The 26,384-nt window shown below is 35.9% G+C and overlaps 1 protein-coding gene across 3 annotated transcripts in view; it reads left to right on the forward strand.

The window, feature by feature from the left end:
• INO80 (INO80 complex ATPase subunit) overlaps window positions 1-26,384 on the forward strand; it is a 122,733-nt gene that overhangs the window by 25,485 nt on the left and 70,864 nt on the right. For all 3 annotated transcript variants that reach the window (XM_025295894.3, XM_025295896.3, XM_006066247.4), the window contains exons 2-14: window positions 992-1,177; window positions 1,424-1,593; window positions 1,687-1,754; window positions 4,751-4,933; window positions 7,329-7,449; window positions 8,509-8,723; window positions 14,372-14,425; window positions 15,480-15,683; window positions 17,876-18,071; window positions 18,944-19,011; window positions 20,117-20,326; window positions 21,319-21,399; window positions 22,261-22,356. In XM_025295894.3, the coding sequence (XP_025151679.1) occupies window positions 1,035-1,177; window positions 1,424-1,593; window positions 1,687-1,754; window positions 4,751-4,933; window positions 7,329-7,449; window positions 8,509-8,723; window positions 14,372-14,425; window positions 15,480-15,683; window positions 17,876-18,071; window positions 18,944-19,011; window positions 20,117-20,326; window positions 21,319-21,399; window positions 22,261-22,356 (1,809 nt within the window). In that variant the 5' untranslated portion in view covers window positions 992-1,034. The remainder of the gene's footprint in view (window positions 1-991; window positions 1,178-1,423; window positions 1,594-1,686; window positions 1,755-4,750; window positions 4,934-7,328; window positions 7,450-8,508; window positions 8,724-14,371; window positions 14,426-15,479; window positions 15,684-17,875; window positions 18,072-18,943; window positions 19,012-20,116; window positions 20,327-21,318; window positions 21,400-22,260; window positions 22,357-26,384) is intronic.

Below are 26,384 nucleotides of genomic sequence, written 5' to 3' on the forward strand. Positions count from 1 at the left end.
ATGGTAACCCACTCCAATATTCTTGCCTGGAGAATCCCATCGACAGAGGAGCCTGGCAGGCTACAGTCTATGGGGTCACAAAGAGTCCGACATGACTTAGTGACTAATGCTTCATAATAAAAAGAGAAGACAACTCACGATAAAGATATTTTGGTTTCCTTTAAAGATTATACCTGAATTCATTGGATTATCAACTTTACAAAATAATTTACTGTTAACTATTTGTTGAGTACTTACTGTATATCAGATGGTGGGCTGATTGCTCTGTATTGTCCCATTGTTTAGTCCTGGCTCCACCCCATAACTCTTTAAAGAGACCCAATTATAAGGTAGAAGATGTTACATGAAAGACAGTTGGGGGAAAGTTGTCATGTCGATTCTCTAGTAAAGATGTCCTGACTCTAACATTCTCCTTAACAACATAAGGTAGCAAAATGCTCAGGTTTCTTACTCTCACTTTTACGCTCTTTCCTCCAGTTTTTAAAGTCATCTTTAAATCTTTATATTTAATGGCATATTTATAAGAGAGTGTGTAGTAAAAAACTTTGCAGTGTATCTAATCCCTTGTAAATGGATTACAATTACTACCTCACACATATGTATATGAATGTAGATACAAAATGAAAAAGGAAGTAGCTGTTTGGAAGGGTGATGCTGAGAACAAGTGCTCCTCTATGAGATGTACAACAGTGAATTTATGGTACAGATTTGGATAGTTGTGAGTAGTTATTAATTGTAGGGTGAAAGAGAATTGTAGGGTATAAATTTTAAGGCACTGTTTCAGAAAAGTATCATGAATTTTCATAACGATAGATGACAGTATTTCTATATTTTGATTTTTTTTCATCCTTTTAACTTCTGCCTTTGCATTAGGAGGCAGATGATACTGTAGACTTCTATTCTGATTTCTCTTCACATTGATAGCAAGCAGGCAAAATAAAGGGAGAGGGAATAGCATTTCATCTTTTTACTACTTACCTCCATTCTGCAGCCGTGTAGTCGGAAACCCTTGTGCATGAAGACAGATTTGTTCTATGGCCTCGGAGTTGGGTGCCGGGGACGATGGCGGCTGCACTGAGCTGGCAAAGCCCCTCTACCTTCAATACCTGGAGAGGGCCCTCCGATTGGACCATTTCCTGCGACAAACATCAGCCATCTTCAACAGGAATATTTCTAGGTATGGTATTCCATCTTCCCCATGTAATTTTTTACCACATTTCTGATTCCCATTATTCCTGTAGATTTTAGGGTTAAAATATCTTACTGGTTTTAGAATGTTTTTTTTCCTTCTTTCTTTCATAAAATACAGTCAACTTAACCAAAGCATCAATTTCTTCTGTAAAGTGTTTAGTCTACTAACCATAAATTACAATATTTTTCTGGGTCAGTTTTTATTGTGGATTCATCATTCTTTTATTTGTAGTGATGAAAGTGAAGATGGACTGGATGACAGTAATCCTCTATTGCCTCAGTCTGGAGATCCCTTGATACAAGTTAAGGAAGAACCTCCAAATTCATTGCTTGGTGAGACTTCTGGAGCAAGCACTTCTGAAATGTTAAACACATACTCATTGAATGGAGTTCTACAGTCAGGTCAGTGTGGTATGAGATCCCTTTTTGAACTATCAGTTCTCTTGGGTCAGTTGTCCTTTCGTTTTTTTTTATTCTTTGTGTTTCTTTACACAGAATCAAAATTTGACAAAGGGAATTTATATAACTTCTCTAAGTTGAAGAAAAGCAGAAAGTGGCTAAAGGTAAGAGATAAGGTAGAACATTTATGATTTAAATAACCCACTAAAATTGTAAATAGAAAAGTAACTGATTAATTTTGGTACACTGGCAGAGATTTCCCTAGACATGAGTCTTTTATTCTGGGTGGTGTTTTAAGAGATTATAGAGAAAAGTCTAGAGGACTCAACAAAGTTCATTTTAACAAAGTTTTTAGGAATAAAGCCCTATGCTAAGCAAGAGAGTACAGAAATATATCAGATAAGATCCTTGCCTTTACTGGCTTGTAACCACAATTAAATTTATTTTTTATTAGTACCTGAGTAGTTCATTCATTCAGCAGATGTTGATTGAGGCATCCTGCCTTGGGCAACATTATTGTACATAAATACACGGAGTTCCCACCCTGAGTAGCTTACATTCTAATGGAGGGAGTAAGCCTGTACATAAGTAAATAAATAGTTTCTTTAAAGAGGTAACATTTTAGCTGAATGATCAGAGAGGACTCTGTAAAGGTTTAAGATAAAAGCATTTCAGTAAGAAGGAAAAATGGCAGAAGTCCTGAGAGAGGAAGCAACTTGGTACGTTTGGGGAAGTAAAGAAGGCTCATACAGCTGGAGTACAGTAAGAGGATAGTAGACGCTGAGGTTAGCTTATCATGTTGGGCTTTGTACACTGTGTTGAAGAATTTTATTTTAACTCTTGTTACAGTGGTAAGCAAGAGAAGGCAATGGCACCCCACTCCAGTACTCTTGCTTGGAAAATCCCATGGACAGAGGAGCCTGTTAGGCTGCAATCCATGGGGTCGCTAAGAGTCGGACACGACTGAGCGACTTCACTTTCACTTTTCACTTTCATGTATTGGAGAAGGAAATGGCAGCCTACTCCAGTGTTCTTGCCTGGAGAATCCCAGGGACGGGGGAGCCTGGTGGGCTGCCGTCTATGGGGTCGCACAGAGTCGGACACGACTGAAGTGACTTAGCATAGCATACAGTGGTAAGCAATTGGAGTATTTGTAAGCAAGGGAGTGATGTAATCTCATTTACACTCTTACAAGATTACTGTCTTTAGCTCGATTCAATTAAGGATAGCCTTTCTTCTAATGAAACTAATTATTTCTCTGTTAGATACTTTTCTTGTGAAGAGTTCAATGTAGTTTAAAGTTATCCTTTCATTTTTATCACCAGGGCATTTAAAAGACTCAGTAAAGTCCTGATTTGCTTCATGTCAGTGAGGTTTTAAACAGTTGGGAGTGCAGTAACCTCTATGCTTTGCCGTCACATTTTTAAAAATCAAGATATAATTCACATGCCATTAAATGTTCCCTTTTAAAATTTATAATTTAATAATTTGGAGTACATTCATAAAGTTATTGCAGCCATCACCACGGTCTAATTCAAGAGCATTTTCATCACTCCAGAAAGAAATTCTACTCATTAGCAGTTACTCATTCTCTAGTTTCCCCAGCCCTTCACAACCATTAATCTGTTTTCTGTCTCTGTGGATTTGCCTGTTCTAGACATTTCATATAAATGGAAACATTAAATGTGGCCTTTTTTGTCTGGCTTCTTTTACCTAGCATAATGTTTTCAAGGTTCATTCATGTTGTGGCACATGTCAGTACTCCTTCCTTCATTTCAGTTGCCAAATAATACTTTGTTACATGGATAATACCACGTTTTGTGTATCCGTTCATCAGTTAATGGATTTTGGGGTTGTTTCTCCTTTATCAGCCATCACAACTAGTGTTCTATATTCCCTTTTACGCTATACTAGTTTTTTAGCTTTTGTTTAGTTTTTTGTCTTGGAATTTGACATTTAGTTAAATTATCTTATGTGTAGTATATGTACTAAGTGAAATTTAGCCTTGTTGCTTTTGATAGCATTTCTCATGTTTTAGTGCTTTTTACTTGGGGATCAGTAGGTTTCAGTTCAGTTCAGTTCAGTCGCTCAGTCGTGTCCAACTCTTTGCGACTCCATGAAACACAGCACGGCCAGGCCTCCCTGTCCATCACCAACTCCCAGAGTTCACTCAAACTCAGTCCATCGAGTCAGTGATGCCATCCAGCCATCTCATCCTCTGTCATCACCTTCTCCTCCTGCCCCCAATCCCTCCCAGCATCAGAGTCTTTTCCAGTGAGTCAACTCTTCGCATGAGGTGGCCAAAGTACTGGAGTTTCAGCTTTACCATCATTCCTTCCAAATAACACCCAGGGCCCATCTCCTTTAGAATGGACTCGTTGGATCTCCTTGCAGTCCAGGGGACTCTCAAGAGTCTTCTCCAACACCACAGTTCAAAAGCATCAATTCTTCGGTGCTCAGCCTTCTTCACAGACCAACTCTCACATCCATACATGACCACTGGAAAAACCATGGCCTTGACTAGACGGACCTTTGTTGGCAAAGTAATATCTCTGCTTTTTAATATGCTGTCTAGGTTGGTCATAACTTTCCTTCCAAGGAGTAAGCATCTTTTAATTTCATGGCTGCAATCACCATCTGCAGTGATTTTGGAGCCCCCAAAAATAAAGTCTGACACTGTTTCCACTGTTTCTCCATCTATTTCCCATGAAGTGATGGGACCAGATGCTGTGATCTTCATTTTCTGAATCTTGAGCTTTAAGCCAACTTTTTCACTCTCCTCTTTCACTTTCATCAAGAGGCTTTTTAGTTCCTCTTCACTTTCTGCCATAAGGGTGGTATCATCTGCATATCTGAGGTTATTGATATTTCTCCCAGCAATCTTGATTCCAACTTGTGTTTCTTCCAGCCCAGCATTTCTCATGATGTACTTTGCATATAAGTTAAATAAGCAGGGTGACAATATACAGCTTTGACGTAGTAAGTTTAATTTATATCTTTGTGTTTTTCAGTTGAATTGGTAAAGAATAGTATAAGGGAAACTAGAACGATTATCCCCCAGCTGTTTTTGTCGTTTGAAAAGTGGAAAAAAAAAATCCTTGGATTATGGAAGTAATTGTTTCATATCAAAGGTTCCATTTCCATTTCCTCCCTTTTTCAGAGCATCCTGCTGAGTGATGAATCCAGTGAGGCAGATTCTCATAGTGAAGACAACGATGAAGGAGAAGAAGAAGATGATGACGAAGAGGAAGAACTCAGTCTCAGCAGAGAAGATCTTCATAATATGTTGCGACTGCACAAATATAAGAAACTTCACCAGAATAAGTATAGTAAAGAGAAGGAGGTAAAGAGTTCCAGGAGAAATTTCAGGTTTTCATGCTGAGTGTTTACCCTGGTTTATATTACTTGTAACTATATTTGTAACTTTATATTTAGATGGTGGTTGTAGTTCTAATAATTGAAAAACATTTCACATGCCAAAAAAGTTCAGTCTTTTAATGTACACTGTTCAGTTGTTCTTGGTATATTCTAAAACTTGTAACTGTCATCACTAATTTCAGAATATTTTCTCCAAAAAGAAGTCTCGTTCCCCTTAGTTCTTGCTCTTCATTCTATTTTTCAAAAATTTTTTTTTAGTTTTGGCTGTACCTTGTAGCTTAAGGAATCTCAGTTTCCTGATAAGAGATTGACCTAGACCATGGAAATGAAAGCCTGGAATCTTAACCACTTGGCCACTAGGGAACTCCCCTCTCATTCTCTTCATTCCGCTCTGCTCTAGGCAGCTATCAATCCACCATTTCTCTATAAATTGCCTAGTCTAGACATTTTGTACAAATGGAACATGTGGTGCTTTATGTCCAGCTTCTCTCACTTAGCATATTTTCAGAGTTCATTCATGTTGTAGCATGTATTATTAGTACTTCCTTCCTTTTTATTACCAAATAATATTCCGTTGTATGGACATACTGTATTTTATTTATCCATGCATCATTTGATGAACTAACTGGATTGCTTCTACTTTTTGAGTTTTATGGATCATAGCTATGAATATTGAGTTGTTTCATTTTTTGGCTCTTATGAATAATACTACCATGAAGATTTGTGTATAGGTTTTCTGTGTCAGCATATGTTTTATTTCTCTTGAGCATATACCGAGGAAAAGAATCACTGGGTCATATGGTAACACTGTGCTTTGGGGGGAACTGTCAGGCTGTTTTCCAAGGCAGCTGCATCATTTAAAATTCTTGTGGTTGCTTTTTTAATGCAGTTGTTTTTTTGAAAGTGTTCCTATCTTGGAAAAAGTCCGTTTCTTCACATAATAACATTAGATTGATGATTTAAGTGGCAATTATTTGAATGCTGTTATCATTGCCTTCTGATTTTTGTCAGAAGTCTCAACACTTTGTATACAATGAGTAATAGGATATTTGAAGACCTAAAAGCTTTCCATCATTAAGGTCCAAAGTTAGTTTAGAGAGCTTTGAATAATATGTTAGAAGTTATAAACCTGTAGAAGTGACAGATAGTAAGATATATAACTTCTGACTTAGATAAGGAGTTCCCTCTTAAAATACAGTGTTAAGGCAGTTGGTATTCAAAATATTGGAGAAGGAAAACAACCCACTCCAGTATTCTTGCATAGAGAATCCTGTGGACAGGGGAGCCTGGGGGCTGCTGTCCATAGGGTCACACAGGGTCAGACACGACTGAAGCGACTTTGCATGCATGCATGCATTGGAGAAGAAAATGGCAACCCACTCCAGTATTCTTGCCTGGAGAATCCCAGGGACAGAGGAGCATGGTTGACTGCCATCTGTGGGGTCGCACAGAGTTGGACATGACTGAAGCGCCTTAGCAGCAGCGGCATTCAAAATATTTGTTTTTGTTTTTGTTTTTAAATTGAAGTAAAACGCACATGTGGAAAAGTTCACGGATTTTAAGTTTACAGTTCGATGAATGTTTTAATAGACTTTGTAGTAGTTCTTCACGGCACCCTTCCATGCTAGGTTCAGTCCTTGAACAATTCATTTAGCTATAATTCAGGAAGGAGATTCAACAATGGACTACCTAATTTATTTATCATCATGTTTACCCATTGAGCTTTGGAAGTCAATTTAAATGAAATATTTGAAAAGATTAATTACTCTTTGGACAGAAAAAAGTAGATTATTCGTATGTTTGAATTCTGGTAACAAAAACACTATGTATAATGTTGTCAAAGTCTCTTAGTGGGAAATGGAGAGAGAAGACTTCAAACAATGAAGAATTGGATGGCGGGGACTATTCAAACCAAATATAAAACTAAGAGCTGGGAAAGCAGGTGTTAGGAATCTTAGTAAATCTAAGGACCTATTGGTAATAGAAATACGTTTGTTTCTTGTTGATGAACTCAAGAGGAGACCTTTCAGCAATGACAAATATGTGTCAGGACAAAGTAAATACTCTGGTGGAGACTCAGAATTATGAAGGATTTTTGTTTGTTTGTTTGTTATTTTCAACAGCTTGCTGTGTGCATAGCCAGTGAAATCATTTTGTTTTGAAGTTAAGGGAATAATTCACTTTGATGTATTAGATCTTCATTGGTCTCTTTATACTATATGTATAAGAATACATATATGGGAAGAATACTATATGTAGCAACTGTGGTTTTTCCTCTGGAATGGCTTTTTTAAAGAGATGATTTGAAGACTGAGCTGTAAGAGAGGCCCTTCTAAGCATCATGTCTTTGCCTGTTTTAGTTGCAGCAATACCAATACTACAGTGCAGGGCTGCTCTCCACCTATGACCCTTTCTATGAGCAGCAGCGGCACCTTCTAGGACCCAAAAAAAAGAAATTTAAGGAAGAAAAGAAACTTAAAGGTAAGCATATTGACTTGCCGTCTACCTTTACTCATTCTTAGTTTCAGGTACATTTGGACTTTGAACGTAATCCATGTAGTAGAAATTTGCTTTGCCTCCTTTATCTCATTACTAATTTTAAGTATTACTAAACTTACTTTGTATTTGGTTTGTGATCTTTTCTAGAATTATGAAGACATGAGAATTATAGATTCTTTGCCAGAGATTTAAGCCAATTAGTTTATTCCTTTTTTTTTCTTCTACATACTGTCTAAATAGTGAAAATATTCTGGGAGAGAAAGAAGTTGGTTACACAGGGAGGTATGAGGAGTAACCTGAAGTATTTGGAATAAGTTATAATTGTTGCTGTATGTAGTGATTTAAAATAGATCACCTCCTGATCTTCAGGAGTGTTTGCATGTTTGCCAGGAAATGTCTTTTCCTCTCTTGAGTTCCAAGCGTCTGGAAATCAGGAAGGAAATAGGAAAGGAAAGTTTTAGACTATCTGTACTAGGCAGATTTTATTCCCCTAAAACGCTATTCAGAAAAACTCTTTTTAGCCTTCTTCCCGTGTTTCTTCCACATCCTCCTTGTTTTATCTCTGTAGTCTCTCATCCTTCTACCCTCCCTTTCAAGCTAGGTTTTTCTTCATGTATAATTTTCTTTTCACAGATCTTCGTGTAATATCAGCAGATGCATTATTTCTTTCTCTGTTATTTTTTTTAGTCACTTCACATTGCCACCAAATAGAAATATTTCTTTCCTTCTGATCATTACTTGAGCTCATGATAATTTGTAAGACTCCCTTCCTATTGTTGGGTTCAAAAGAAATTCAGTTCTCAACATTCTCTTTTATTTTTCATTCATGTAAACAGAGGGAGTATCCAGTGTTCTTTTCCAAGGTAGTGTGATCTTCTTCTTGGAATATTCATGGACCTGGATAGATAAAGGGATAAACATTGCTAGTCCAAGTGGAATGAGAAAAGAATCTTGATTTTTCTTAAAGTGAAAAGGTTGTTTTATGACTTTCTCCTGTGGGAGAAAAGAAAAGCAACCTTCTGAGAGTCTGTTCCTTTGCAGCTAAGTTGAAAAAAGTGAAGAAGAAAAGGCGAAGAGATGAAGAACTTTCCTCTGAAGAATCCCCTCGTCGCCACCACCACCAGACCAAAGTCTTTGCCAAGTTCTCTCATGATGCACCTCCTCCTGGCACCAAGAAGAAGCACTTATCCATTGAGCAGCTCAATGCCCGTCGCAGGAAAGTGTGGCTCAGCATTGTGAAAAAGGAACTACCAAAGGTCAGTCAGTGCCTCCAGGTAGAATTTTCTTTGCCTGCCCTCCAAAAAGAAGCTGGGGGAGCTGGATTCTTTCACAGGATTCAGGAAGAAACTATCTATTGGAATTAGGAGAATCCTGGATAGTTTTCTCTTTGTTTAATTGATTTTCTAGAATTTGATCAGGATTCACAAGATAATTGTTGTGTTATGCTCCTTTGCCAAAAAAATGGAGGGAGGCCTCTTTGAGGAAGAAATGCAATTTTCTTACATAAAATAATAGAGATTTGACAGCAAATTTTAAAGTGATAATACAGGAGATTAAAACAAAATGATGGAGATGTGTTTTCTTAGACACCGTAAACATTTAGATGTTACTGAATAATCACAGGTATTAGAAGAAAATGTGAATGATTAGGAAAAACATGTATAAGCATTCATTTTGCTCTTTGAATTTGTTTGAATGTTTTAGTTTGATTTACTAATTTCAAACTTAAAAGTTGCAGAAATAATGCAAGGAATGTCTGTATTCCTTAGATTCACCAGTGGTTTGCATTTTATTCAATTAATTGCTTCATTATAAATTGAGTGCAATCTTAATTGAAATATAAACAGGATATTTCATGAATTTAGAAGCTGATTCTAAACTCTGTGGAAAAAGTCAGTATGTAAGAATTGCTAGAGAAACAGTAAAAAACCTTCCCAAACGTTAAAATATACTATAAAATCTCTGCAATTAAAATAGTGTGATATTGACACATGAATAGGCAGATAGACTAGTGGTACATTTAATAAGTGGTGCTGGACAACTATATAGCCATTTCAAAAAAGGTGAAATTAGGTCTGTGTTTCACACATATACTCTAAATAGATTTGGGATGTCAGTGTAAAAAAAATGAAATCATACAAATATTAGAATAAAATGATTGCATTTCTATCTAATTTTTGTGTTGGAAAGAGTTTATAATTCAACATCCAGAGGTAATATAAGAGAATACTCTTAAATTTGACCACATAAAAATAAGTTTTTGCCTGACGAAAGACAGCTGACAAATTGTGAGACATTATTTACATTGAATACTATAGTTACAAGGCTATTGTCTCCAACACAGAAAGAACTTAAAAATTGAGGGGAAAATTACCACAGATTCAGTTCAAAGTATCTCATAATTGGGCTAATACAAATGAAAAACCACTTAGATACCCTTAGACAAAAATAAAACTATTTGTCACCTATCACACTGGCAAAAATTTTAAAATATAACAATTCATTTGGTTAAGGAGCCTCTGGGCAAAACAGCTGCTCTCATGCATTACTGCTAGGAATACAAATTAGAACTGTATTAGAGGGAAAGTTGGCAACACCTAATAATCTACAGATGCATTTACCTTTCAAATCAGTACTTCCACTTCTAGGAATCTACCTTAAAGTAAACACACAAAAATGCATGTAAACGAGGTTATTCATTGTAGCATTATTTGTAATTGCAAAATAATGAAAACAGTCTAAATGTCCATATATGGGGCTTAAATTAAACAACGACAGGTCTACTCAGTGGATTGTCATACTGCTGTTAAAGAATGAGGAAGACCTCTGTGAGCTGATATAAAGTAATTTCTAGGACATAGAGTTAAAGAGGCAAAACATAAAGAAGTAAACATACGCTTCATGTGAGAACAAAGAGAATATAAGAAAATGCACAAATACCTGTTCAAAAGAAATTCAAGAAGGATGAACCAGAAATTAAAGTGATTGATTCCTTATAAAGGGCAGGTGGGAAAAGGATAGAAAGAAGGGACGGAATGGAAACAGGGTAGCAGGGATGAGGAGAAAGAAGTCTTTGAGTGTATCTTGTATAAGGCTGATTTTCAGAACCATACTAATATTTTATGTGTCTCTGACATACTTCAAAATAAAATATCAAACCAGTCAGGATGTGGCTGGAGAGGGAGGTTAGGGGGATGTGTGGGCAAAATGGAATAAAAATAGGAACAAATATACTTAACTGTATTAGAAATGAGTGATACAATCAAGTTACAGGGAGTGTGGAACAAGGAACTCGTATAAATAACTGAGGGGAACAGTATTTTGATCAGATATGAAAGGGTAAGGACTGAAGGAGCTATGCGTAAATGCCATGATTGACATAGAAAAAGTATTTCTCCGAGGGGTCTAGGTTAACAGTTTTGAAACTACTTTATGTGTGTATTAGCATTGAACAAATAAGTAAATATATTGCATATGAGAGCCAGTTTTTCACTGCTGGAGAAAGAAATTAAAAGTAAGAAGGAAGGGGAAAGTTAAAATGAAGCCCATGAAATTTGATTGGAATCAGAGGTATCAGTATAAATTCATGGTTTTATACACACACCCAGATACAGAGATACACTTGGGTGTGTATGTTTTTTTTTTTTTTTTTTTTTCCCCCCTGCCTCTAGTAGCAGTGATACCCTAGTAACAATAAGGATACCTGGCAATCAGGTCTTGGTTTCTAAACAACTTTTATTCTCTAGTAAAAAGAATCAGGGCTCCTTAAAGAAGTACCATATTCCAGAACTCAGCAGGGAGAATACAAAATGAACCTTAGGGAATTTTCTCGTGGTCCAGAGGTTAGAACTTGGTGCGTCAATCCCTGGGATACTAAGGTTCCACAAGCCACACAGCACAGCCTTTCCCCACCTCCGCCCCCTCCCCCCCGCCAGCCCCCGCCAAAAAAACCAGCAAAATGAACCTTAAAACACTTAAGTGCTGCTAGAAAGTAAGGAAGTTCTGAAAAAAGCTGGAGGGGAAGGAGGGGTTTGTCAAAAGAACACAGGAACAAACTTAAAGGACCACTTCATGGCCAAAGTTAGAATAATTTGAGCAACAAAATAATAATGATACTGAATTTTAACCCATAGAATAAAAGAAATAGTTATCAGCCCATACTTCGTAAATACCTGAATAGACAAAGGTGTAGATGGAGCATCTCTACCTTTCAGTATGAAATTCAGTTAATACAGAAGGAAAGAAGAAAATAAAATTATCCTTAATGCAGATACCACAGTAATACTTGTTGCAGACTAGATGCATTTATGAATGTTAAAATTAGAGGGCAGAAGAGGAGAAACAGAATTTGTATAGCCTCAAAACTGGTAGAGAGAGTGCACCTTATCCAAATGACTAAAGTAAATATCACGAGTAATATAGATTTTCATACCATGAACTCCGTGATGTGGTGCGCTGGGAGGAGTACATCATCAATGCCTCATTTCTCTGCTTTTTTTGCTGAAGTGCATAATGTCATTCCATTCGTGAGGAAACACCAGAATACCACACATTTTGGGACACTTTGTAGAATAACTGATTGTGCTTTTCAAAAGTGTCAAGGACATGAAAGAGAAAGATTGAGGAAATGTTACATCCAGGAAGAGATTAAGAAGAGCAACTAAATGAATGCATTGTGGGATCCTGTTCTAGGATCTTGGAACAGTAAGAGGATATTAGTGCAGAAATTCTTGGCATTCAGATAAGACCTGTAATTTAGTCAGTACTTTGCTGGTGTTAATTTCCTTTCTTAATAATTATACTATGATTATATAAGTTGCTAAAATTAGGGAAAGCGGGGGTAGGGAGTAGTAAGGAAACTCTATTTTTTGCAGCTTTTCCATAACTCTAAAGTTAGTTCAGTTTCCTCACACCGTATACAAAAATAAACTTGAATTAAAGACCTGAGAAGATCTGATAAGATATGAAACTATGAAACTCCTGGAAGAAAACATAGGCAGAACAAACTTTGACATAAATTGTAGCAGTATTTCTTTGTATCTGTCTCTTAAGGCAAAAGAAATAAAAGCAAAAATAAACAAATGGGACCTAATTAAACTTAAAAGCGTTTACACAGCAAAAGAAACCATTGACAGAATGAAAAGAAAACCTACAAAATGGGAGAAAATATTTACAAATGATGTGACTGGCAAAAGGTTAATATACAAAATACATACACCACTCACACAACTCAGCTTAAAAAAAAAACATAGTAGTTTGAACCTGTTATCGCTTATCACTATCTTGTTCCCTCTCTTTGCTTTTTCATCTAGGAACCACTAGTTTGTTCTCTATATCTACGACACTGTTTTTGTTTTACTATATTTATTTGTTTATATTTTAGATTCCACATAAAAGTGGAATTTATTCCACATACAGTAATTGTCTTGCTCTATCTGATTTATTTCACTAAGCATAATACTCTCTAGGTCCATGCATGTTGTTGCAAGTGGCACACATTCATCTGTTGTTGGACACTTAGGTTGCTTCCATATCTTGGCTATTGTAAATAGTGCTGCTATGAATGCTGGGGTGTATGTATCCTTTTGAATCAATTAATGTTTTCATTAAATAATTGATGTATTTGTTTTCCCTGGATATGTACCCAGGAGAGGAATTGCTGGATGATGTGCTAGTTCTGTTTTTAGTTTTTGAGAAATCTCCATGCTGTTTGCCATTGCACCTGTACCAGTTTACATTCCCACCAACCGTGTGCCTTTTCTCCACATCCTCTCCAACATTTGTTATTTGTGGTCCTCTTGATAAGTGACCATTCTGACAGGTGTGAGATGCTATTTCCTTTTTGTTTTGATTTGCATTTCTCTTATGACTAATGATGTTGAGCATCTTTTCATGTGCCCTGTTGACTTGGTATGAACATTCTTAATGGGAAAAGTTATAGAAAAACTTATTTCATACCTGGTGAAGAGCCTTCAGATGATAAGGAATTCAGTGGGAGTATTTTAGATTTTTATTTTTAGAGTAACAATAGCTGCTTTAGAGAAAGTTTTTGATAAAAGCCCTAAAAAAATTCCCTTAATCAGACAGTCTGAGGTGGGATTATTATAGAAATGACTTTCAGGCCCTTTGTGTACCTTTAAACCTATTGTTACTTTATAGTCAGGAGAGTTCTTTAATAATCAGAGAGCCACTAGGCTCTGTCTCTTCTTTTCACATCAAATAAATGGGCTGTCATGGAAAATCAGGTTTCTTTATTGCAGATGGTTGTTTTTTTTTTTTTAATTGAAGTGGAAGACATAATAAGCTGCTTGAGACTTGGTTGTGGGCTGCTGAGTCATCTTGTATTAGGTCTGCCTTGGAATTTATGTTGAAGAAGATGAGGTCAGGTGGTGGTAGAAATTAAGTAATAGTGGCAGTGGGTGCTCCTTGGCTGGAGATAGGCCTGGAATCACAAACTGCGAGGCTAGTTCACCTTTCTCCTGATGATTTCTGTATGTGAGTGCCCTGCTGTCTCAAGCTTCTTTGCAGATTAGCCCTAGAAAGCAATGTCCTAATCAGGGTGGTGCTAGAGTTAGTATACGTTGTTCCATTTTCCTAGTTCAAGCCTTAAATATAACTTAAATTCTTCCCAGAAGTATACAGAAGATTCGATCTAAGGCAGACACAGGACCAGCTTATTCTTTTTAACATTGCTTTAGGACTTTATGTGTGGTTCTGAGTTGGTACATTTGGATAACTCTTGGAAGTGATGTGTCTTTTTTTAACTGAAAAAGTAATGTACTTTGAATATGCTTGGTTTGACATTTTTAAAATCTTCATGGAGATCAATAAATGACAGTACCAGTCTACACACTCTTTTTTTCAAAAAGGAATCCTAATTGAGATATTGTTTTAAATATTTTAGGCCAACAAGCAGAAAGCTTCAGCTCGTAACTTGTTTCTCACCAATAGCCGCAAGGTAAGATTATAGTTTTATACTTCCCGTTTTATGTTTTGCTGGATTATGTTCTTATTATTTAGATCTATGTTTGCTGTTCTTGGCTCTTGTGACCTGTTGATAATTAATCTAATAGTACTTGAGAGAGTTTCTAAATGTTTTTAATCTATTTTATAAATAAAATTGCTCTTCCTTGGCTTTTTGGTTTTCATACCTTTTTGGGTAAGACCATAGCCCACTCTTAAGTCCTTGGTCAAACCATGCAGTCATCCTGTGCTCAGACTCTTCATCTAAGAAATTGGGGTATTAATGCTTTCTCATAGAAGGAATTAATACAACTTTGTCACTGGCTCAATTGACATGAATTTGAGCAAACTCTGGGAGATAGTGAAGGACAGGGAAGCCTGGTGTGCTTCAGTCCATGGGGTCGCAAAGAGTTGGACTGGACTGAGCAACGGGACAACAGCAGCAGCACAACTTTGAGTGTTGTGAGAATTAGATGAGGTAATCTGACTAGTTGTGTGTCCTTGGGCTAGTTACTCATCCTCATTTTCTCATCTATATATAAAATACCAACTTCATAGGGTTTTTATGGAGAATGAATTAGTTATGTTAAACTTACAATGGTGCCTAGCATATAATAAATATTGACAGGTCTTTTTTTTTTTTCTAAAGTTTTTTGGCCACACCATGTAGCTTGTGGGATTTTGGTTCCCTAAGCAGGAATTGAACCCCCAGGGCCTTTGGCAGTGAGAGCTTGGAGTCCTAACCACTGGGCTGTCAGGGAGTTCCCAACAGCTCTTATTAGCAATGCATTTAATAATACTTCAAAACTTCCTAGAACATTGTAGGTTACTATATATTTTTTTCATCTTCTAAGGTCTGTAGATTTCTCACAGACCTGGGACTAGCTCACACTCCTGTTCAGGGATGTTAATCACATTGGAAGAGAAAAAGATATGGCCATAGGAGGACGATACTGGGCAAGTTGAGGGATGCTGTGGTTTACAGTCCAAGGAGAACTGGCCCCAGTTTTGGGTCCTCCTCCATTGTGACAATACGTTGTCATCTGCAGCTCGCCCACCAATGCATGAAGGAGGTGCGTCGAGCCGCCTTGCAGGCCCAAAAAAACTGTAAGGAGACTTTACCTCGTGCCCGCCGCCTCACCAAGGAAATGCTTCTATACTGGAAGAAGTATGAGAAAGTGGAGAAGGAACACCGCAAACGTGCAGAGAAGGAAGCCTTGGAGCAGCGGAAGTTGGATGAAGAAATGCGGGAGGTAGGGCAATAGCATGGAAGTTTGAAAACCATAATAGCTGCAGCCATATTGAGAGATTGTTTTACATTTCATAAGTTATAAATCTAACCAATGAAACCATCGAAAAAATATTTTAAGACGTAACTTTGAGGATAGTGATTCTAGTCCAGTAAATCAGTTGTTTTTATTCTTTTAGTAGGGTCTTCTCCCTGGCCTTCACCTCTCTTTTGTGTTAATTTCTTATATTCTTTGTAGCCTTATTCTTTTGTTTATTTCTGGAGGACATGCACCGCGCCCACCCCACCCCCCAAAAAAAAAGGAAGGAATGAAAGAAAAAGAGAACAGCTTATAGTTTAGCTTGGCTTGGTTCCAAGCTAAGTTATGTTAGTTTATTGGAAGATCAGGACTGGTTGCAGTTTTCTGAGACCCATTCTCCCACCTACTTTTCTGTTTTAACTTGCAGTCAGTTCTCTTGCTAAGCTTGATATCAAGTGAGCATATTATTCAGGTAAGCAAGAGGAGAGATTAAGAAGACAAAGCCATTGTGTTGCCATTGGTAAATCCATTGGGATGAGTGGAAGGACAGTTGAGGTCTGGAGAAGGAAAAGAATTGGAGGATTGCATATTTTCTTTCAGGTATAAGTAGTACTCCTGTCAAACAGAGCTGTGGAGGCTCTTTTGAGTTCTGCATCTTCCCTCCTGTCTCATGCCTTTGATGGGCAATATAGATTTTGCCCAGTTTTCTTAAATCCCTGGGCAATGTGTATTTTTACTTGAAAGACAAACGTGTTTTGAGTTAGTAAACTTTTGATGTATTAGAAATACTTGCTCACTGACTTGAGAGGCATTTGAGCTAGTCATAGGTCTTGAAATTTTGAAAGTGACTTGGCTTATAATCTAGGTTTGTGAGACATTGTCTCAATATGTTGGTAACTAACTGATAAGAGTTTCATCTGTGATTATGTTGACTTCCATCTTTTTCTCTGAGTTTCTGAATTAAGACATTTTTGATGGATCCTTGTTCCCTTAATTTGCCTTCTTTATTTAAACACATAGTAATTTACTTCCTTTCAGTACAAGGGAATGTTGCTTTTTTGTTTTAATTTAGAAAGGTTTTCTTGACTGTACTTCAGCTTTAGAACATGAAAATCCGTATACTTTATGAAAAGAAATCTGTTTTCTCTCAGATTTTTTTCCCTAATCTGAATCTGGCTAAAGTGTTTTTAAAAAAAAAAAAAAAAAAAGACCCTAAGGAGAAGTCTGATTTTATGTTGCAGACTTTGGGAGTTATTTCTTTCCTTGGCCATGTTCCTTATTTTAGTACTGTTTTTCTTTTGTACAGGTGGATCAAAGATAACTCAAATATACTTCATAGGAACTTTACTATAAAATAGTTCATGCGAAATAATGACCCTTTGATTTGGTATTATTGTGTGAGCTGTATTTCATGTAATTCAGTCTTTTGGATCATTTGCTTACTCATTTTATTGTTTATCTTGAAGAATGATTTTTACTGACATAATGAAACATTATGTCAGTATAAAGAACATTATTTTTCTTACTAGGTAATTTCAGAGGCACTTTGAATTTATCTTTCTCATTTTTTAAAAAATTTTAAAAAATTGTTTGTGATATTGTATTTAGTCTGTATTCATGTTTTGTAGCTATCATTATCACAGATGAACAATGGGTTGTTTTGGGCAGCATTTTCTTATAGGCTTCTTAGTCTCAGATACCTCCTGCAGAATAATTTATAGCTCTTCATCTCTTATTTTGACTTTTGATGTTAAAGAAGAGTTTGAACACATACATGTTTTTAAAAATAAAGCTGTACACGTGTATTTGTCACCAGAGTTATTAAGTAACATATGTTGTTTGAATTTAGTTGGTATGGTAGTGCTGTTAAAGAAAAGTAAAGGAATAAAGAATTAAGCATTTTAGACAGCAGCCTAGTGGAAAAAAGATTTCATTTTGTAAAGGAGAGCAAAACATAGGTTATTATTAGGCTATAAGTGAAGATTATTCCTGGCTTTTAGTGCCACTGTCTTGATTATAAATAAAATTTGTTCATTAGCAATTTTTCCCTTTATAAATGTAAAGAATTTGTAAAGGAATTGTTTGCAGACTATGTATAGGTTTAGTGAATGCTGTTAACTACCCTGTATGTAATTAATGATTTGACTCTTTTCACTTTCAACTTTTTTCCCTTTTAGGCTAAGAGGCAACAGCGAAAACTGAACTTCCTGATCACCCAGACAGAGTTGTATGCCCATTTCATGAGTCGTAAACGAGACATGGGTCATGATGGGATCCAGGAAGAAATCTTAAGGAAACTGGAAGATAGTTCTGCACAGAGACAAATTGACATTGGCGGAGGGGTGGTAGTTAACATCACACAGGAGGATTATGGTGAGTCCTGAATCAGAAATTAGAGAAAGGAGATACTCCACATTTTTTCATATCTCAGGTTATATTCATTATTAATTCTTGTAAGTTTTGTCTTGATCAATAAGTAGTATTGATCAAAAGGGAACTTTATTTTAATTGGAGTAGGGAAAGTATGAATGTTTCTATAAAATAAGCATATAAAAAGCTTTTATTGAAGAATTTAAAGAGGAAAAGGTGTGGTTATTTGATCTTGCAAATTTGGGAAGATTTTGTGTTTTGATTTGTTAATAGAAATAAAAGATATTTTATCAGAAGAATGCAGTGAATTTGTCTCTCACATAACAGGATTCTTGGTGATGCAAGTAAAACATGAGAAGAGACTATTTCGATACTTTTGTGACCACACAGTGAGGGAGGAATTGGTGTAAAGTTTAAGAGGAATTTCACAGAGAATAGTGCTCAAGATCATGTTGAGTAAGAGAAAATGAGAGTGTTTCAGATTATCCTGGGATTTAAACATTCTCTATTATTTTCTTTTAGAATAGTTTCACCCAGTATAAATATATTACAATTTTGAATCCTCGTTGTCTTGCTTTTCCTGACTTTAGCATTGCTTTGTGCATGAAATGCAGGATTTGGAAATGAGCTCAGTCTCCTGGTGGCTTTTGTGAGCTGACTTTGGCTCCTGGAGACCATGGGAGACCCCTGCCTCCATTACCACTTCCAGGTCCTTACCTCTGTCAAGTAATTAGATCTTTTTCTTCTCCCTCACCCTCTTTGAATTTAGGGATAAACAGAATGTGGAGTCAGGGATCCACATATGCTAGTATAAATTGCATCCTCGAAAGAGGTCAGTTAATGAGATGTTATAATCAAAGTTTTTCCCTTTTCAGATAGTAACCATTTCAAAGCCCAGGCCCTAAAGAATGCTGAAAATGCTTATCATATTCATCAGGCTCGGGTGAGTCTTAGAAATGAACTATTGGGTCCTGGAAATACCCTTACAGCCTTTCACTTAGGTAGTCTTCCTTTAAGCCTAATCATATTTTCAATTAAAAACATTGTTGAATATGTATATATGTATGAGACTGTATTGGATGGGGATTGTAGCCCTATTTACTTTAGAATAATAGTAGGAATACTTGAGGGAAGATGGGAAATGAGCTTTTGCTTTTCTAAGCTTTAAAAATGTGTTGACTAAAGCTAAGAGAGTTTTTCTATTTTTTTTCTCTTGTCCTCTCCAGTATGTATGGATAATACCAAGTGAAATGCATCATTGTTTAGTGAAAAATACCACACTCTTGATTGTTAAGAAAGCTATATCATGCCTAAAAAATGCTAAGTTAGCACATTCTTTCACTTTAGTAATAACTTGCTTATTCATGATACAATGACATATGAAATCAGAAACAACAGATTAAATTAAGTAAAGAATTAAATAAACATTAATTAAACACAATTAAGTAAACACCATTTAATATACTGCATACTGTGTCACTTTGACAGAATCCAAGTCAAGGATAGAGACAAGCTCAGCCTATTCCTCACAAACTCTGACCAAATAGATTTTATATCACATTTTAAATAAATTCATTGATGAAGCAATGTAATATGGCTTAGTGCCTATCAAAAGTATATGCTTAATACAACTGTTCGATTAATTTTGAAATATTAGTAATATACTTTAATGTATGGTTGACCATTAAGTAACTGTGGGAGTTAGTGGTGCCAACACACCCTGAAGTCAAAAATCTTTGTATGACTTTACAGTCAGCCTGCCATGTCTATGGGTCCACATCCACAGATTCAACCAATGGCAGGATCATGTAGTATTCTTGTACATATTTAGTGGAAAAAATTTCCATGTCACTTGACCTACACAGTTCAAACCCTTGTTGTTCAAGAGTCAGTTATATCATGCTTTATATGTAATACGGTATATTACATTATATTATCAGAAAGTTTGTTCCAGCCAGCACAAGATAGATACATTGGCATTATGAATTTCATTTGAATTTAATTATTTTCCTCTCATATTTTTATTCTAATATACTTTTATTTTCCAGACAAGGTCATTTGATGAAGATGCAAAAGAAAGTCGAGCAGCTGCCCTAAGGGCAGCAAACAAGTCTGGCACTGGGTTTGGGGAGAGTTATAGCCTGGCAAACCCATCTATCCGGGCTGGTGAGGATATTCCACAGCCTACAATTTTTAATGGCAAATTAAAAGGTTATCAGCTGAAAGGCATGAATTGGTTGGCAAATCTCTATGAACAGGTGAATTTTAGAACTATGTGCTACCTCCTCTGTTTTGTTTGTAAATTATATATTGTGAAATGAGCACAAGATAATGTTTTAGATTTCATCCTTTTTAAAAAAAAAAAGCTTTGTCTTTTGACGGGAATCAGAAAGATGTCTCTGTTTCTTTTTTTTTGAAGGGAAAGGCTACCCACTCCAGTATTCTGGCCTGGAGAATTCCATGGACTGTATAGTCTATGGGGTCACAGAAGTCAGACGTGACTGGCAACTTTCACCTTCACTTTCTTTCTTTTTTTTTTTTTTTTGTATATTAAAAGCATTCTTTATTCAACAAATAGCACCGCTTTGGGCAAGTGAGATTTTTTTTTTAATTCTCAAATTTTTATTTATTATTATTATTATTTTACTTTATAATATTGTATTGGTTTTGCCATACATCAACATGCATCTGCCACGGGTGTACACGTGTTCCCCATCCTGAACCCCCCTCCCACCTCCCTCCCCATACCATCCCTCTGGGTCATCCCAGTGCACCAGCCCCAAGCTTCCTGTATTCTGCATCGAACCTGGACTGGCGATTCTTTTCTTATATGATATTATACATGTTTTAATGCCATTCTCCCAAATCATCCCCCCCCTCCCTCTCCCACAGAGTACAAAAGATTGTTCTATACCTCTATTTCTAACCTGGAAACTTTATTGGGAAATATTTGTATCGTGTATAAAATTTGTCTTAAGTGGTCTTAGTAAGCCTGATTGATTTTATACCTGGATTAGATTAGCTGAAAAACTGGGTTTGGCCCATTTGTCTCATGTATCATGATTCAGAGTTGTAGCTTGGAATTGACAAAAGGAATCATTACGATAATGAGTAATAGTGCTGAAACTGGGTATCTCTAGTCACTTTTGTTTGAACAAAAACAAAATTTGTTTGACATTTTGGGTAGTTCTTTTTGGCAGTAATGAAGCGTGAGAAAAAACTCTGTGTTGTTTTTTTTTTTTTTTTCCAGGGTATTAATGGCATTCTTGCAGATGAAATGGGCCTTGGTAAAACAGTACAGAGCATTGCCCTCCTGGCCCATCTGGCTGAGGTGGGTAGATGCATGCAGTCTTTTCATCTTCCTCTCTCTCAATCCTAGGGTTGTTTTCTGCTGAGCCATTATCAAGCACTATGCTAGATTCTGTAGCATACCACGACATTAGGTCTTGGTCCTTGCCTTGAAAGCCTTTACAAGGTGATACAGTGTGGTGAAACTTTCTAGTTTTCAAGAATGTTAGGACAGGTTTTGAGCATATGTGTTTTCACTCCCCATCTCCTGCTTCTGTTGAGAACCACCAGTATAGTGGCAAAAACATTGTAGTTAGTTAGATCAGAAGACCTGGTTTCACATCTCAGCTCTATGCTTACTAGCAGTGTTAATTTGGACAGTTCACTTAGTCTCTTTTGACCTGACTTCCCTTTAACTCTCTGAGGTTTAGTTTCCACTTCTGCAAAGTGGGGCTCATACCTACCTTACAGGAATTTTGTAAGAATTAAAAGAGAAAAAAATGTGTGAAGTCATTTTGAAAAAAGCAAAATGCTCTATTCCAATTAAATAATAGTAATATTGTTGTGATCATCTAGTATAAGGAAAAGCAACACATACAAGTCAGTATGTTATAAGTGCTTTGTGAATGATACAAATTAGGACCTGTAAGAGGTGGGAAGAGTGGGAGTAATTGCTTGTTCTTTTTTTCTCAAGATGTTTCTAGCAACTTCCTTGTTTGTGTTACTGTAACACAGAATATTATTTTTCTTAACATATGATATTATTGAGTGTACAGGAATGAGAAATGGGAACCATTTCTCTTGTTACAGTACATTGCCTATTAAACTGTTCTTGTTAATTATAATTTTGAGTTTAATCTCTTCAGTTTTCCTTCAGTTGGCTGACGCAGATTTTCTGTTTCAGAGAGAGAACATTTGGGGACCTTTCTTAATAATTTCGCCTGCATCCACACTTAACAATTGGCACCAGGAGTTTACTAGATTTGTTCCTAAATTTAAGGTAAAAATCAATAATAATTCTCTTTTTAAAATAAATGTTTTGACTCCATTTTTGCTGCCTTCCTTAATTGCTCATAATAGCTTTTAATTCTTGCATTTTTTTCAAATAACGTTGCATACACTTCCTATTGAAGTTACTGATGGGAACGATAAGAGAACATGTTGCATCCTTCTGTTTTATGAGAAAGCTGAAGTCCAGTTTGAGTGATTTTGCTGCACTGGCCACATGAATTGTAGCTCCTAGTTGTACTGCCATAATAGAAAGTATCTATGTTGCTTACTTAATGTAGGTTTTGATAAATCATAATCAGTTTTCTTGACGCTCCAAGCCACCTCTTCGGTCTTGGTCCAGGTTATAATGCCTAAGGTAACAATGTGAAAATTGATTTTAACTAATGTAGAGGAAAATAATTGAGATTGACATAGGAAGTGATCAGCAAGGAAATATGTTACATCAAATATGGACAAGATTTAAATAGGCGTTTCATTATGCAAAGTTGTTGGGATGTAAGAAAGAATGGATAGGATTTACTATCTTATTTGCAAGTAAAAAGAAGGAAATGTTAGATACTTGTCTCTAAAGGAATATAATGATAATGAAGTTGCATGTTAAGGAGGATTTTATGGAGATTATGTATCAAGAGATATTGACATGATCTCTGATCTTGGGTCTCCATAATAAACAGGGGTTCCATGCAATTTAGAGAGCATGGGAGGTGTTTTTCTGGCTAATGCTTCGTAAGGAATAGGGACATGTCTGAGATATTCCACTTTGGGGCACCTTTGTGTCTGTGGCCCCACCTTTGTAGCTGAATTAATAGACCTAAGAACTGTTTACAAGGCACATTATGTATATGGCTTTTAGCTTGGCCAACTCATTCTAAGGAGGTGAGGTCATTCTAAGGCAATTTGTTGAGTATTTTCTCTATAGAGTTTTTTAGCATTGAATATGGAGCCCCTCATCTTTTTTCCTGCTCTTTTGTTGTTACATGGTAAACAATTAGGAGGTCAAAAAGTTAAGTCTTAGAATTTTCTTCGAAACCACCTTCAATATTTCCTTCACAGGCCAATAGATGGCAATGTAGTACTCCTTAATGTCATTGGTACCTCTCCTTTGACTTTATACCAGTGCCTGAAACTGAGTTTTCATTTGCATGTTGAGCTTCCTTTTGAAGCTCTAGTTTAGGGGTCAGTAAAATAGGACTTCTGGGCCAGTTGAAAGTGTGCAGTTGAGTAGTATCAAGTACATTTGTTGTGATAATCACTGCTGTCTGATTGCAGAATTTTATCATTCCAAACAGAAATCTCTTTCCCTATTTCCCTTTCCCTCTAGCCCCTGTCTACCACAAATTCTCTTAATGTCTCTCTGAATTTGCTTATTCTGAATATTTTGTATATTCAGAATGTGGCCTTTCATGTGGCTTCTTTTCACTTAGCAATTTTTTCAAGGTGTTCGTCATGTTGTGCACTTCATTCCTTTTTCTGATTGAATAATATTCAGTCATAATATATATTATAGTGAGCATAATATTATAGTGAATTTCTGGGTATACTGTATTTTGTTTATCCATTCATCTGTCGATGGCTCTTTTGATTGTTTCTTCTTTTTGGCTATTGTTAATAATACTGCTGTAAACATTCATGTACAGGTTTCTATTTGAACACTTGTCCTCTTTTCATTTCTTTTGGGTATAACCTAGGGGTGGAAATGCTATCACTTTTTATTTAGTTTATTGAGGAATTCACCTCCTGTTCTTTGGTACAGCTTATGAGCTAAGAATAGTTTTTTTTTTTTTTTTACTTTTTAAAATTGTTACTTATAAAAGAATAATATTTCATTGCAAATGAAATATGAAATATAAGTACACATATATTATGTTTGATATATATTACATAAATATTAAATTTGATTATTTATGGCAGCATTGACATCATAACAGCAGAGTTGAGTAGTTGTGGCAGAGACTGGCATACAAAGCTAAAATTACTATCTGGCTATTTATAGAAAAAGTTTGATGACAGTTGGTCTGTTATTCATTGTTTCTATTGTCATTATTCCTTTAAATTGTCAGAAATGTGTTCACTTCCCTGCAGCACATAGTTAGAAGTAGACATTACTCAAGTTTAAGGTCTGGTTACATTCAAAAGATACTTAGATCTCTTATGATAACATCTAAAAGTTCATATTATTTGGCAACTGTCTGAGTAACACTGGTTTTATGGTTCTAGTATGCTTAGTGCCTGTGACCTCCCTCCTTTTCCTCATGAAATACGATTTACATTTTTTCTCTTGACTAATGTACCACTTTTCATTCCTAAAATTGACTATTCAATATGTTTTCTATTTCATTTATTTCTACTCTTTTTTTATTCTTTTCCTACTTTTGGGTAAACTTCTTTATCTTTCTGTCATTTTGAGATGGAGCTTAATTGGTTTATTTTCAGCTTTTTCTAATGTTTATTCAAGGGTATTGTTTTTTTAGTATGACCATAGCCATCCAAAGGTTTGAGGTGTCACATTTTTATTATCTTAACATTCAAAATACTTACCAGTTTCTGCTTCAAGTTCTTATTTGATTCATGGGTTACTTAAAAGTGTTTTTCTTATTTTCTAAACAAAGGATGATTTTCTAGATATCTTTTTGTTATTTATAGCTTAAATCCACTGATAAGAAAATATGCTGCTTCTTATTAATTTATTCCTTTGAAATTTGTTGAGCTTTGCTTTTATGGCTCAGCACATGGGCAGTTTTTATAAATGTTCCTATGTGTGTTTGAAAATAGTTTTTCTGCACTTGTTAAGTACATTGTTGTATATATGTTGATTAGGTCAAGTTTGTTAACTTGTTCTTTACTGTTACATCTTTATTGATTTTTTTTTTGTCTGCCTTTCCTATTACTGACTGAAAGAGGTGTTAATATTGGCAACAGTTATGGATTTATACATTTTTGTTTGCTTCTGTTTGTTTTTGCTTTGAGGCAATGAGATGTACACAGATTTACAGTTTTATCTTGCTGGTGAATGAACTTTTTATTAATACAAAATTCTTCCTTTAAGAAGGAAAATCTTAAAATCTATTTTCTTTGATATTCACTAACCAAACACTTTTGGTTAGTGTTTGCCTGCTCTTTTTTCTTTTAAATATTATGTATCTTTATATTTAACATGTATTTCTTTTATGTGGAGTATGTGTGCTTACTTTTAATGTAATTATTGATATGCTGCATTTAAATCTGTTGCCTCTTTGCTTTCTTCTTTCACCTGTTTAACTTTCCTTTTTTCCCTTTGAGTCCTTTTGAATTGATTCGATTTTATCCTTTTTTTTTTTTTTCTTTTATTTATTTTTTTAAAATATTATTTATTGGGATTTCCCTAGTGGTCCACTTGTTGAGAATCTGCCTGACAATGCAGGGGACATGGGTTCAATCCTTGATCTAGGAAGATTCCACATGCTGCGGGGCAACTGAGCCCTGAGAAGCCCATGAACTGCAACTAGAGAAAGCCCATCTGTAGTAAGGAAGACTCTGCACAGCCAAAAATAAAATAAATAATATTTTTAAAATAGTAAAGTATTATTTATTTATTTGGCTGCATTGAGTCTTAGTTGCAGACCGAGGGATCTTGTTGGATCACGCAGGATCTTTTGTTGTGGCGCATGGACTCTGGCTGTGGTCTGTAGGCTCAGTAGTTGTGGAGCACAGGCTTCTTGGCTCCACAGTGTGTGGGATCTTAGTTTCCCGACCAGGAACTGAACCAAGTTCCCTGCATTGCAAGGTGGATTCTTAGCTACTGGACTACTGGGAAAGTAGTGGTGTTTCTTCCCCCCTTTTAAACTTGCTAATTATATATTCATTCTGTTACTCAGTAGATTCCCAGGAAAATACAACACATATGCTTAACTTTCTCAAAAAAAAAAAAATACAAGTTAATACTGTTAATACTTTTCAGATAGTAGAAAGACCTGAGTATAGTACTGTAACTACACTCCCCTTCTCTAGACTTAACACAGTTGTTTTTGTATATATTTT

This window comes from Bubalus bubalis, chromosome 11 (assembly GCF_019923935.1).
Source record: "Bubalus bubalis isolate 160015118507 breed Murrah chromosome 11, NDDB_SH_1, whole genome shotgun sequence".
Lineage (NCBI taxonomy): Eukaryota > Metazoa > Chordata > Mammalia > Artiodactyla > Bovidae > Bubalus > Bubalus bubalis.